Source organism: Quercus lobata, chromosome 11, assembly GCF_001633185.2.
Source record: "Quercus lobata isolate SW786 chromosome 11, ValleyOak3.0 Primary Assembly, whole genome shotgun sequence".
Taxonomy (NCBI): domain Eukaryota; kingdom Viridiplantae; phylum Streptophyta; class Magnoliopsida; order Fagales; family Fagaceae; genus Quercus; species Quercus lobata.
This window is the reverse complement of record NC_044914.1, coordinates 28,813,056-28,827,908: the sequence shown is the minus strand read 5'-3', so window position 1 is coordinate 28,827,908 and position 14,853 is coordinate 28,813,056. Positions and strand designations below refer to the sequence as shown.

The 14,853-nt window shown below is 35.1% G+C and overlaps 1 protein-coding gene across 1 annotated transcript; it reads left to right on the top strand.

Annotated features, from left to right (window-relative positions):
• The first annotated feature begins 1,555 nt into the window (after positions 1-1,555).
• On the top strand, positions 1,556-13,700 carry LOC115969626 (aspartate--tRNA ligase, chloroplastic/mitochondrial). Its single transcript, XM_031089315.1, has 15 exons — positions 1,556-2,078; positions 2,156-2,299; positions 2,672-2,781; positions 3,505-3,616; positions 3,759-3,830; positions 6,455-6,546; positions 6,875-6,995; positions 7,984-8,106; positions 9,835-10,030; positions 10,190-10,377; positions 10,473-10,544; positions 11,304-11,402; positions 11,527-11,607; positions 12,926-12,983; positions 13,208-13,700. The coding sequence occupies exons 1-15, from the start codon at positions 1,728-1,730 to the stop codon at positions 13,375-13,377; spliced, it is 1,989 nt and encodes a 662-aa protein (XP_030945175.1). The 5' UTR covers positions 1,556-1,727; the 3' UTR covers positions 13,378-13,700.
• The last annotated feature ends 1,153 nt before the right edge of the window (positions 13,701-14,853 follow it).

The following is a 14,853-nucleotide window of genomic DNA, read 5'->3' as shown; positions in this document are numbered from 1 at the left end:
ATTAATGAAATTTCAAAAACATGAATGATCCAAAACTCAGAGGAACAAATTATGTTCCAAACATATTTGAAACTATCTTGTTTTGACCCATTATTTGGCAACTAAAGAGACATTTCATGTGTAGTTTTAGTAACAAGAATTTTTTAATGAGTCAATGACTTGTTAATCGCCACATAATAAGTTGAAAAAGATAAATTCAAACATATTTGGTGCTAAAATTTTTCAAATATTTAACAGATATAAAAACACATTTTACAATAAAAAATAGAATTATGAAAAATAAAGTTATGTCTCTATAACTATTAAACAATTTTTTTTTAAGAGCATCATTGGACTAATTCAAATACTTGGGGAGGTGAACTCTTATTTTTGTAGACTAAATTTTGAAAACATTAAAATAATTATATATATTTAAAAAATTTTCAAAAATTTGGGTGGAGGAGGGCATGGCCCCCCAACCTTCAAAATGGCTCCGCCCCTAAGAACATTAACGAGTCTGGAAGCCAAGTGTAAAAGACCGTTTGTCAGGTCTTACCCTTTTGTTACCACAGCGTGTTACAAGTGTAGATGTAGGTTAGGCTACATTGCAAATCATCAGGATTGGTACCTGACGATTAAGGGGGTACGTGTCGACTCCCTAGTTACGTGTTGACTCTCATGTGTTAGGTGTCAGGAAGGGTACCTGACAACCCATTGGTATGTGACGACTCCCTAGCGACATGACGACTCTTATGTGTTAGACTTTTTCATTTACACGACTCTTATTTCAAAGGCATGTTGTATATTTGTGGGACTAAGTCTAGGTCGTCCGTTTACTTGGGCTGTTGAACAACTAGAATACCTATCAGTTGGTCATTTGATTGACCCTGTCGGTTGAGTTCTTGGAGTCGAACGACTAGACTTTGTTGGATGACTAACTTGAGTTGATCTCTTTTTAGCATTGAAGAAATATTCCTTATCAACTAAAAACAATAACTGACTGTATTTGTGAGTCTATGAACTTCACCAAACCGAGAAATAAGGAGTCCATAAAAGCCAAGCAAAAAAAGAGAATAAAATGAACACTTGAATAAGAGTGATATCATAAAACCCTGGATTCCCACACAAGTCCAAATCCATTTGTTTTGACTCCTTTTAATTCGTTTTCTTTTATGCCTTTCACCTGGGAACATAATTAAAGCGAATAAATACTTGTGCGGAATGAGAGGCAAGGGTGAGATTCAAATTTTTAAGAGGTATCTTTACACACAAATACACTTAAATTATGTTTGAGTAAAATTCTATCTCACATAAAATAATAATAACGTGAATAAGTTTGAGTCTTTTTTATAAAAAAAAAAAAAATTTAAAGCTTATGCTAGTGGATAAATGATATGATTGCATTTCTAAAGAATTCTACCCTATAAGTTCTAATTAGTTTAACTCATATTGTATTTTGTTGTTAAATTATAAAAATGTTAAGATGATAAAAAAAAATTACTATTATGGAATGGATACCATAGGTTTAAAGTATCTATCTAAAAAAAAAAAATTAGAAGATGGAGTGGAATGAACAAAGAATTAAATGGAGCGGAATGGGCTAGACTCCAGAGTTTGGAACGAGATGGAGTAGAGAGGTGTTCTGGCCATTTTGGGCTGAACTGAATGGAAATGGTAATTATGCTATGGAAATCTAATCCTTAAACCCTCCCGAACTCCAAAGCCCTATCCTCATTCAGTCACCCACGATGTCTCTTCTCCTTCTCAGAACTCTTCCTCTCTCTCTCCCTCTCTTCCGCTCCTTCATTCTCAAACCTTTCCCCAAAACCACACGAACCCTTTTCTCTGTTTCCTCTGCTTCCACCACTGGAAGCAGTGAAACCCACAATATTCCCAACCCCAAACCCCCACAACCTCTCAACAAAAACAGCAACTCTAACTCTAACTCTCTCCAATGGGTGACCCGTACAAGCTTCTGTGGCCATTTATCCACAGAAGATCTCGGTAAACGTGTTCGCCTCTGCGGTTGGGTCGCCCTCCACCGCCTCCACGGTTCCCTCACTTTTCTCAATCTCAGAGACCATACTGGTCTCGTTCAGGTACCACTCATTTTCTATCATTATTGGGTTTTTTTTCTTTTCCTTTTGGAATTTTATAACTGGGTTTTGAATTTCAGGTCACGACGTTGCCGGATGAGTTTCCTGAGGCTCATTCGACCATCAATGACTTGAGGCTCGAGTATGTTATTGCAGTAGAAGGCGTTGTTCGGTCTCGGCCAAGTGATTCTGTCAACAAGAAAATGAAAACTGGCTTTATAGAGGTAACATTTTTATCATGTAGAAGAAAAAAATGTTGCTTGTTTCACATGTTTATAATGGAGACTAAAACGATCACTTTAAGTTTGTTAGGGACTAAAATAGATCATTTCCAAGTTATTTTAGTGACTAAAAGCAATCAATTTAAACTTTAGGGAGGGACTAATAGTGTATTATGGCCTAATTAGTTCTATTTGTGTTTCATGCTTAATATTGTTTGAATGGTGTTTCTTAAAATCCTCTCGCCCGTTTTGCCTTTGGTTACATCTAATGGTGTATCACTATGCATCAAAATCAACTGGTTGTCATTTCTTCCTAGTTTGGCTTATGTGCTGTCTCTTTGGGTGGTTTGATTTAATATTTTCTGTGCATCCCAGGTTGCTGCAGAGCATGTTCAAGTATTGAATGCTGTGAAATCAAAGTTGCCATTCTTAGTTACCACAGCTGATGATGCTAAAGATTCTGTTAAGGAGGAGATCCGTTTGAGGTAGCTGGCTTGAAAATACTCTCATCTTAGTTCTTGACTTGTGTATGTTAGTTAAGCACAACCTTTCAGTTTATAATTCATATGCACTGATGCGGTGGGATTGCAAGAATAAAAAACATACGAATAACCAACACAAGCTGCCTCAACCCTTGGTTTCACCACCTAGAGTTTGTGTGGCATCACTTTTAACCTTTTGAAAGTTCTAAGTCAAAATTTCTTTCACAATTTCAACATTTTTTCAGCGTTTAGGTGTTTTAGGATTACATCAATAAGGAAAAATAATAATAAGCCATAATTATGACATAAATAAATCCCATAGAATCCTTAATCAAAGTACAATAAAATCTTTGTTTTTTTGATAAGTAATTCCTTCAATGTTTTCTGACTTGCATTTGTCATTTTGTTAGTGATTCTATTATCTACTCTCTTTTTTTGATAAGTAATAAGTAATTATATTATCAACTCTTATGCTATCTCATTTATTGGGTCCTCTCAAGTTATTTACCTATTCCTTAGTGATCTGCCAAATTCATGGAGTTGTTCTAATAAATGACTATAATAAAGTTCCTGGTCAACTCCTTTTTTCATTGAGGAAATCATTTTTAGAGTTCCGTGCTGAGAAGAAGCTAGTAGATGTGCTAATGTTGTTATTTGGACTGAGGTAGAGTTGCTAGTTGAAATTTATGTAAATTTCTGGTAAAGGACTTCTTTTCATATCGACAGATATCGATGTCTTGATCTACGGCGGCAGCAAATGAATTCCAACATAATGCTGCGCCATAAGGTGGTTAAATTTATTCGAAGATATCTAGAGGACATGCATCAATTTGTGGAGGTACCATCCTCTGAATAATTGTCAATTGTCGACTTTGAAGAGCACTCTATTTTTACTGCTTCTATTCTATGCTTATCCCAAAATTTAATAGACAGTTACCGAATGTTTGGATCGCTGACATTTTTTCATGGTTATAAGGTAGATTGAGACTCCAATACTCTCTAGATCTACTCCAGAAGGTGCACGGGATTATTTGGTTCCCTCTCGAGTTCAGGTATGTACATTTTTTTCTAGCTGCCACTATTTTCTGGATATACTTTCTTGCCAGATATACTCAAGCATCAAATACCAAATAGTATTTGCTAAGATCTTTGTATGATAGCACGAGTCCTTGGGGCAGCATCTCTTCTTTGTCCTCTTTTTATTTTTATTTTTAAATTTAATTATTTTATATATTATAATTTAGATTTTAATCCTTTAATAGTATTTACTAGTTAGACACACATCTCATGTATTTATTCTACCTTCTTTATTGAATAACATTGTTTGTATTTATATATAAAAAGCATCACATACCTTCTACTTGGGATGTACTTATCTAAAGCATAAAAGTGTCGTGTGGTCATGCCATTTGCATTGAAAACATATCTAAATTTAATTTAAAATCAATTATTACTCTTTTGGAGTCGAACTCTAAGCGCACTTTACTTGTTGAACCAATTCAAAGCCCAAAGTCGTAGAGCCATGAAGTCCAAGTGACATACTAGGATTCTTGTGCAAGAGTCATAACTCTTGGGATCACAATCATTGCTCTAGCCCAGCATGTCAACCAAATTGATCAACTAGATTCTAAGGCCTAATGAACACCATAACCCTTATTTCTCTCTCTCCCTTGCGTATTAAATCTATCACTCACTCAGTCAAACATGAAAATTCCCCTTACCCAGATTGCTATCTCCAGTAGACCCTAGAAACCTCCCTTCTTTATCATCCTCCATGGCAGCATAGTCTAATGATGAAATGGTGGTGGTGGAGTTAAGTTTAGGAGAACATGATGTGATGGCGAGAGAGAGAGCAAATTGTTGGTTGATTGTTGAGACTTGAGAGTTGATTTGTCAATATGAGCTAAAAGTTGATGAAGGTAACCAAAATCGATATTTTTCCCTTTCAAATTTAGTGGTCACTGTGTCTGGACAATGTCACAACCATGTCTTTGGCATGTCCAAAATAGAAAATCATTATTGACATGTTATGGATGTGTATTGAGGTATCCCTGAATTAGGGATTTGGCTTTGTTTGTGCTTCTTATATAAGATGCCACTTTAAGTGCCTACAACTTATATTAATAATCTCACCTCTGAAATGGTTGCACCTCACAAACGAATTGCATGTTGAAAGCACCGTATGATATCTGTGTGGTCTTAGTCTTGAGGATGACAATGATCTGAGTCTCTCAATTAATGAGTTGGAGAACCATATAGAATGATTGTAGATATATTGGCTATCAATTCAGTGAAAGTATGGGTGTCAAATAGGTGGGTTTGGGGTGGGCATAATTAGGTTGGGCATATAAAACCCATTTACCCATTAAAACCCATTTAATTAATTGTTTCTAACCCAAATCCAACCCAAACCAATTATTATGGGTAAACCCCAACTCACCCAATTACCCAATTATCAGAATCACCAAAATGCCATTAAAGTGAAAACCCACATTGTCACCACCCAAAAAAAAAAAAAAAAACCTATAGCATAGATCTAAATTTCCAAAAAAATAAAAGCAAGCAAATTCCATGACAATTCACACAAACGCTACGTTTGTTTGCCTAGAAAATGCAGGAAACGATCAAAACAGAACAAAAATCCAGAATGCGAGATTCAAAAAAAAAAAAAAACTCCAGTCTCAAACTCAACTCTACTGCTTTTAACGCGTCAAGTATATTTTCGGAGCTTGAAACTTTCTTTTTTCTTTCTCTCTCACTTTCTGAGCAACCAAACAGACACTACATACAAACACATGCCACACAAAGAATAACATGAAACTCACAGAAGAGCTCTTGGAGTGGAAGTTCCTGGTGAGAGACAAAAGCCGCTTAGCAGGTTGGAGAGCCCCAACCAGATCGGACAACCACGACGACTCCACATCCACATCATCAGAAGTCGCTGTCGCTGCCGACGCCACATCATCCATCGGCTGAGCACGAAACTCTCTGATCTCCTCAAGCAAATGCGTGAGCAGCGAAATCCTCTGCACCAGATCCGTACAGTCCTTCCTAAACGACCAGCCATCGTTTCCACCACCACCAACGGCAATGCCGGCTGCAGTAACTTCCCTGACGAGCTCAAGCACCAATGGATTCCATGAGTTCTAGATGAGAGCTTGAGAGAGAAAGAGAGAGAGCAAGCGAGAGAGACAAAGAAAGGTGTTTGGAGGCCGAGAAAATGAAGGAAAATGAACACTTGAAAACTGAAACGTCTGAGGGTTTTTTTAAAATTTTTTTTTTTTATGGGAAGGGTTAGGTTGAATTTGGGTATATTGTTTTTGGATTAAATGAGTCTCAATGGGTTTTTAGTTAAAACCCAATAATCACTGGTTCTAATTGGGTTGATGCCCATTTAACCCAACTAATAATTGGGTGGGTTTGGGTTCAATTAGAATGGGTGGGTTTGGGTGGGCAAATGGGTTTGGGCTTACTTTGCCACCCCTAAGTGAAAGAGATGAATGTTCATTTATCTAACTAGTGAGATCTATCTTTCATATATTGGGGGTGCTTTTCAATGATAATTGAATGAGCAAAATTTGTTTTGTTGAGATTAAATTTTCATAGTTTATATGTATTTCCTGCTATGCTTCCTTCTTTGCCTGCAGGACTATTCACTCTATTGTCTATTTTGAAGCCAGGAACATTCTATGCTTTACCTCAAAGTCCACAACTGTTTAAGCAGATGTTAATGGTCTCTGGTTACGATAGGTATTATCAAATAGCAAGGTAAATTTTTCCTGACTAGCTGGCATGAGAGTTGATTTTTTTATTTTTTATTTTAAAGTGCTTTGAGCTTTGGAGAAATTACTTTGTTTTGAATGTGATTGGAGCTTTCTGATTTCTTCTATCAAACTCATTAATTTTTGTGGTGTGCTTTCTTTTATCCAAGACTTGCATGAAGAGAATAAGTGAACACCATTCTGCCTTTTAATATATGCGGGAATAGGCACTACAGTTTTTCACTTTGTTTTGGCAAGGTCTTTGGTTTATGTATATCTTCGTTAGAAATTAATCAATTAAAATTGTGATTCACATTTGAAATGAATCTCTGCAGGTGTTTTCGAGATGAAGATCTAAGAGCAGATAGACAACCTGAGTTCACACAGCTTGATATGGAAATGGCTTTCACTCCCTTGGAGGACATGTTGAAGCTTAATGAAGATTTGATCAGGAAGGTTAGTTTATATGATGCAGGACTGAAAATCTCCCTAATTGTATACGAGAAGTGCAAAAATAGAAGTTTAACAAATAAGTTAGAAGATGATGAAAACACCCTTTGCCCTGTATGAGAAGAGTTCTGTTAAAGTTTTAGAACAAGATGATGGGGGAAGTAAACAAATAAGTTGGGGTAACATGAAGAAAGCCTATAATGACCCCGATGTAGTACTGGGAAGGACGGTTGACTAAGTGATGTGGTCGATAGATGATCTCAATAGAAATGTTGGTAGAATGCTCTGAGTATTGATTTGCTTTAGTCGCCAATGAGCACTAGCTCAAAAGGCACTTCCTCCTCCCATAAGAATGGGACAGAGAGTAAGGTCATGGTTTCAAAACCCATTGGATGCATGTGGATCTCACCAATGAAAAAAAAAATGTAAAATATAGTATCGCTTTAGTTGATAGTAATCTTGGTAGAATCAGGTTTAACTTGGAGATCCAAAGAATAGAAAAAAGAATCAGGTTTTACTCGAATTCTTAGAGAGTTTACAAGAGAGAGTTCAGATAGACTTTCAAGCTAACTAATGGTAGTGTTGTCAGATAGAGAGACTTCAATAAATTGTCTGTGAGTCTAGTATTAAATAACTTACTGTTAAGCTGTAGGTTTGATTTGTGATTAATTAATGACAGCAGATTCTGGTGTATCAACTGGGCTTGGTTTTGAGGCTCCTAACTTTGCTCAGGTTCATCTTGAATGAACTAAGCTTGTGAATGAATCAATACAGGCTCATTGACACCCTCAAGAACACTGTTGAGAGTAGTCCTTGGAAAACATTTTTGTTTTAACTATCCAGCCAGCTGATCATATGGTTATCAGAAATTAATTCTTCAAGTTGTTCATTTTATGGTGTATTGAATGTTTACTATAAATTTGCAGTATTGATTTATTGTCTCTTTAGCATCTTCCCATTATAAGGTTTACTTAGAGAATTATATATATTGCAGGTTTTTCTAGATATTAAAGGTGTGCAGCTGCCAAATCCTTTCCCAAGGCTTACATATGCTGAAGCAATGAGTCGATATGGTTCTGACAGGCCAGATATTAGATTTGATCTTGAGTTGAAAGATGTAATGTTCTCTTTCTTAACTTGTTCATATAGTACAACAGCAATTCTGATCTCACATTACAATTTTTGTGACTGTTAATCAATTTACAACTTGTAAGATGGATAGGCACATTATAAGTGAGCTGGTAATATATAATATTTTGTACTGTCAAATACTCATCGTATGCAAACACTCAAGCCTGTAGAAAGTATGTAAGATGGATAGTTTAGTTTGAATCTCTCCTTCCCCTTCCCCCTTCTCCTTTGGGCCAAAATTTATATATAGATAAATATGGTAAAAATTTGGGGAGAGAGAGGAATAGTAGGACTTTTGATGGTCTTGTGCATCACTGGCATGCAACTATGTTTTCTTTTTTGAGATCCTTGTATGATTGGATGGCTGTTTAGACAGAGTACATTCTGCGTTTTTTTTTTTTTAACATATATATATTTTTCTGAATTTGAATTTGTGACTCTTTAAAAATGGTTCTCATATGCTCCTTGCATATTTAAGTATTACTTCCCTATTTAATAATTACTTAACTTAGTAAAAAAATCTAATATCATACTGAATTTTAATAGGGGGGAGGGGGGGGGGGGAGTGAAAATGGTGAGGCCTAGGAGTTTTCTCCCTAGGCCCACCATTTGGGGTGAAATGGTTTTCTCCCAAATTTGGGGAGAAAAGTGGGGGAGGGAGAAAATTGATGGGAAATTCCAAATCTGCTCTCCCCATATTCAACTTGCAGCCTCTTTTATTTATTTATTTTTTATATTCTATTAATTTTTTTTTCTTTGTACTAGGGGAATAGGAGTACAATTATACAATTTACATTTTTTTTTTCTTCTCAACTAAACAATTTTTTTTTTTTTTTGAGGAACCTCCAAAAGAGTTTTTTATCCCTCCACTTTTCCAACCCCAACCAAACACCATGAGAGAAAACAAAAATCTCTTCTATCCTCCCATTTTTCCATCCCCCTATTTTCTATTCCTCCACTTTTCTATCCCCTTAACCAAACAGACCCTTATTGAGGGCCACACTTGCGTTGGTTACTCTACACATTATCTTGCATTCATTGACTTATTACTGTACAGTGTTATGGAAGTTCTCTGGTCATCCTTTGTTTTTTTGATAAGTTCTCTGGTCATCATACACCCTTCTCTCATTTTCTTTTGTACTTGTTAGTGTATAACTGTATCTGGTAACCTTTTCTCTTTCTTTTCATTGGTGGATAATGTTAAGAATCTTTCTGGTCATGTATGTGGTTATCATTTCTTCAATGTTTCATTCAAAGAGAATCATAAGGGAGACTAGGATTTCAAATTTTATTTCAAAAAATGTTATTATTAATTTTCAATTTAAATACCTAAGACAAGTGATTTGGTGGAGTAATTCTCTCTCTTTTGTCTCTTGTAACTCCCAAGTCATGATCATCATGCAGAAACTCATATCAGGCAATTTTTTCTATAATTTGCTACTCAAATTCCTTGATTTTAAATCCTCACATCCAAAACATAAAAGTAATTTGCATATGTTCATAAATTGCTGGATATTGCAAAATTGATAGTTGCTGCTTCTAACTCTCTAGTGGTTAGCTTGAGTGAACACTTAAGGCTGTAGAATGTTCCTTCAGGAAGTTTCATGTGGAGACTGATTAGTTATATTAGTTATATGAGAATTGATTTTGTATGCTTGACCTAGTTCCATTCTGTATGGGGTTTATTGAAAATGTTTGTTGATTGGAGCTGCAGGTATCTGATATTTTCTCAGATTCCCCCTTCAGGGTTTTTGCAGATGCCTTGAAGAGTGGGGGAATTATTAAGATGCTATGTGTGCCCTCAGGTGCCAAAAGTTATTCAAATACAGCTCTTAAGAAAGGTGATATTTACAATGAAGCAAACAAATCTGGAGCAAAGGGTTTGCCTTTCTTGAAGGTCTTGGATGATGGTAAATGAGTTTCTTTCTTCTTTTTTGTTTTATTATTATTTTGTTTTTGTTTGGGGGGGGGGGGGTGGGGGTGGGGGTGGATAGATGGATAGGTATTTATATTTCATGGTGAACAGTTATTTTGGATCCACCCTTGACAGTTTCAATGTTTCCATTTAGGGGGTCTTGAGGGAATTCCTGCGCTAGTATCAAGTTTGGATCCTACAAATAAAGATCAACTGCTGAGAAGAGGCTCTGCTGGACCGGGTGATCTTTTGTTGTTTGCAGTGGGTCAACATGCATCAGTAAATAAAACTCTTGATCGTCTGAGGGTGTTTGTAGCCCATGAATTAGGCTTGGTTGACCATGTAAGTTTCTAATCTGCTCATCAGTTTGAAAAGATAAATAGCCTTAGTTTCTCTTGTTCTCTAAGATGTTTCTTCTATTTTTGTCTGATGTGTAGTCCAGGCATTCAATTCTGTGGGTGACTGATTTTCCGATGTTTGAGTGGAACGAATCAGAACAGAGGCTTGAGGTCTGTTTCATGTTTGTAATACATCCTTGCAATTCCAGTGAAGTCTGATAAATTTCCATTGTGAAAATCATTGCTGTTGATTGTTTCATGTTCTTATATCATCACTATGAATATTTTCTTTGTTTCTTTTTCTTTTTCCGTTTGATAGTATTTGGCTAGATTGTAGGCCAAGAGCCTTGTAGCTCAATTGGTTAGCACCTCTTGGTATTTCCAAACCTCCTTGTGTTTCCAATTTAGACATTAGGGTTCAAATCCCTCCCCTTACTATGGAATTATCAAGAAAGGATTTGGCTAGATTGTTCCTTTTTTATTTTACTCAATTATTCTTGACATTGTAGATTCTTACCAATACTTTGATGTTAGGCATTGTTGCATCTTGTTTCTGTCTATACATCTTGTGATTTGGTGCATATAGGTTTGTTCCTTATTATAGTTATTGCAATTTGCATCTATCTCTAGTGAGGTAGGATTTTTCAGTATGCTGTTTTATTAAGTACCTAAGCTACCTTGGGAGTTTTGAGGTGGGCTTGGGATTATGCTTAATGGGCCTTATCCCTCCTCTCCTTCAATTTAGCCAAAAGAAAAAGCTGCTTTTAATACTAGATAATGTATATTGTGTTAAGTCATTTTATATTGACTTCTGATTTTTGTGTTGCTTTTCAAGATAGGATTTCCGTGCTATTAGTTGTTGATACAAGTTGCAAGACATCTTTCATAGCCTATATCTGTACATGTGTGGATGAAATTATTGTTTTACAGGCCTTACATCACCCCTTCACTGCCCCAAATCCTGAAGACATGAATGATCTTGCCTCTGCTCGTGCACTAGCTTATGACATGGTTTACAATGGAGTGGAGGTGATTTATTATCCTAATTAATTTCTTTTCATTTTCTGGCATCTGCAAGCCAGAAGCTCCTATGATTATTTTCTCCCTGATGTTAACCAATATGTTGTTACCCTGTTTCCTATGGTCCTGTCAGATTGGTGGGGGAAGTTTGAGAATATTTAAACGTGACGTACAGCAAAAGGTTTTGGAAATTGTTGGCATCTCCCAGGAGCAGGTGAGTAGACCCATAATCTTTTGTGCAGTGTAATTGGCTCTGCACACCTTTTATTATGGCTATTTTTTGGGGTGATTTTTGTTTCCTGTAGTTTTAATACTCTGTATCTCTATATTACTTAATAAAAAAAGTCTGTATGTCTCTACATGATGTAATTATACTGCATAGTGATTATGAGAATGAGATTAGTAGATAAAGCTCATAAGTTTAAGCCCTAAGCTCATCACAAAAGTGCACTTCCTGTATGAAAAAGATCAAATGATGTTGCTTACACAGTTGTATTTGCGACAGAGTTTTATTTGTATGGGCCACTATTGTTCTTGATACTGGTGAAAGATTGAATTAAATGTTTCTAAAATAGCCTAGCCATTAAAATATATTAGAATAAGGTAAAATTGAATCGGTCATATTGCAATTAGAGAGTCATATGTTTGATTAATAAGGTGAAACTATGTAACACGATTAATTTATGTTTGATCTAAACCTCATATTGTGGTTGTAATAATAAAACAGGTTATCATTGCATTTGGGTTTCTAATTTGTTTATTAAGCACATATAAGAACTTTAATCCAATAGAATTCTATATCTAATACCCTCTCCACTTTGGACTTTAACGTAAACCTGTGGCTTTGTTGGAAGTACACTATTGTAGGTAGGGATTATGGGTCTCAGGGTTTTGTAATTTTTGTGTAGTTACAGTACATTATTTCCTATTCCTCCATTGGATATATGTAGAAATATTACATATGCATATATGCTTGTATGTTTGTTTGTCTTTGCGTTATGTAGCACTGGTTCATATCTTGTTTGAACTATTTATTTGATTTAGTAATCTTGTTGATTAGAGATTTGAGTAAGCACAAGCAGAAGTGGAAACTGGGAATTCCATTGGCGCAATGCCTTACTGCTGATATTTATCCCCCAAAAAAAAAAAAAAAAAAAAAAAAAAATCCTGTATATGAGCATTTTTTTAATGCTCTAATTGACTTTTAGTTTTTGTATAGGTTATGTCTAACACATTAAAAAATACCTCATTTGGTTGTTGATTTGGATATAAAGCAGGAAGAGAAGAGAGACAATAATGGACATGAAAATGACAGCTACTTATAAAATTTAATAAATGAACTCTTGCCTTATTTTTTCTTGTATAGGAAAAGGGAATGCGTATTAAATTTTGTATGAGGAAAAGTGATATTTGATCCTGAATTTATAATATTGTGGATGGTTTAAAGTCTAAGGAATTTATGAATTTATGAGGTAGATTTGAACACCTTTGCTTTCCTCCAATAATGTGATAATATGTCAATTTCTCTGCAGGCTGAAGCAAAGTTTGGTTATCTTCTGGAGGCATTAGACATGGGTGCTCCACCACATGGTATGAAACTCTGCACTAGCTACAAGTAACAATTCATCGCCTGCTTGCATATGCATACCTATATGCATGTATATGCATCAATAGTTTTGTCTAGATAGCAAATTATGATCATTCTGCTCTTAAAAAAATATATAAATATATAAATATATATAAATATATATATATTTTTTTGATAAGTGCTCTTAAAATATTAATTCACGTGAAGTTCTTATTTTTCCTTGCAGGAGGAATCGCTTATGGGTTGGATAGATTGGTTATGTTGTTGGCAGGTGCTAATTCCATCAGGGATGTTATAGCTTTCCCAAAGACAACAACTGCACAGTGTGCCCTCACTCGTGCACCATCAGAGGTCGATACTCAGCAGTTGAAAGATCTATCGTTTCAAACTCATTAGTGTCATGTTGTTCAATTGTTCATCTACACTAATTATTTATTTGAAGTTGCTCATTGATATTCCCTCATATGTATTACTCTGGGATCTTTTGCTTGTTCTTTTGGCACCCAGTTTAGTATGTGAGGGAACGATTACTATATATTTAAGGACAGAATATATCAATATTTTGGTTAGGCAGGGTTAAAACAAGCATCAAAGGTTATTATTCTGCTTTCGTACTGTCTTTTTGCTATAGCATTCCATTTGCTTGTAGACTCTGTATAATGGCCATGGAAATACAACAATAAGAAGATATCGTTCACTTGACATGCCATTGAACATCATCTAGAGGTGTCTGTTCTTGTGTGTGAATCTGTGACATGGAAATCAGCATTTCCTTGCTGATATGGCCTCATGTGCTACGCAAACAATGCTTGAACGATCTGATGGTATTATGAACATCATCTAGAGGTGTCTGTGTTCTTGTGTGTGAATCTATGACATGTAAATCGGCATTTCCTTGCTTATGTGGCCTCATGTGCTACGCAAACTATGCTCGAACGATCTGATGGTATTAACCATGAGGGAATGAGGTTAATACCATGAGATCAAATCCAATTGTTTGACATAATTTAACTAATTGAGTGGTACATAGCGATATTTGTTGTTGTTACTATTTGTTACTTTGCTAAAACTTTGATTGTCATTGGGTTGTTACTTCTCTTGCTATCCAACATCTATATTTGTTATTATTAGGGTAATTTAGTCATTGATTATTGGTATTGTGTCAAAATAGTTTTTACTGTTAAATGATGTATTGAAAATGCTGATGTGACTGATGGTTAAAATAAAAAATATTTTTTTTTTATGCCAACTCAAATGCTACACATATTGCTGATGTGGAATAAATTAACAAAAAAAATAAAGGTTTAATCAAGACCTCATGTGCAAGGGGGAAAATCGGAAATTGGGATCAAAATCCCTAAAATTAGGTGAGCTCCACCATCATCCGTTGTTATTATGAACTTGTACATTGGTGTATGTTCGTGTTTACTTTGAAGCTATGGAGGAAGACACAAAAGTGAGGAAATGCAAATGGTCAAAACTAATATAATTATGAATATGAATATACTCTATGATTGAATCAACAAATATTGAATTATTTTCACTAACTTAAGTGCTCCATTATTATTGTTAACATTTTTTATAATCTTGATTGTGTGATATTAAATTAATTTTGACTTTTGTTGGACCTCGTTTCAATTCTTGCTAAAACAAATAAATTTAATCAAGAAGGCCATAATTCAATTCAATTAATTATAATAAATCTTAAAGAAAGAACCTTAAACTTAACTTAAAAACTTAGTTGACATAAAATAATTAGTGCACCACACAAATAATTAATGCATAAAAATAAATGCATTTATTTTATTAATACTCCTTTTAATTACATAACACAAATTTAGGTAATACAAGTCTCAAAGAGGGAGCTTCATA

Excerpts from the sequence above, each read along its gene's own strand:
- LOC115969626 (XM_031089315.1), top strand. The coding sequence starts at position 1,728 with ATGTCTCTTCTCCTTCTCAGAACTCTTCCTCTCTCTCTCCCTCTCTTC. Across the intron at positions 3,831-6,454 it reads TGGTTCCCTCTCGAGTTCAG|CCAGGAACATTCTATGCTTT; the intron begins GTATGTACATTT and ends TCTATTTTGAAG. Across the intron at positions 8,107-9,834 it reads TTGATCTTGAGTTGAAAGAT|GTATCTGATATTTTCTCAGA; the intron begins GTAATGTTCTCT and ends TTGGAGCTGCAG.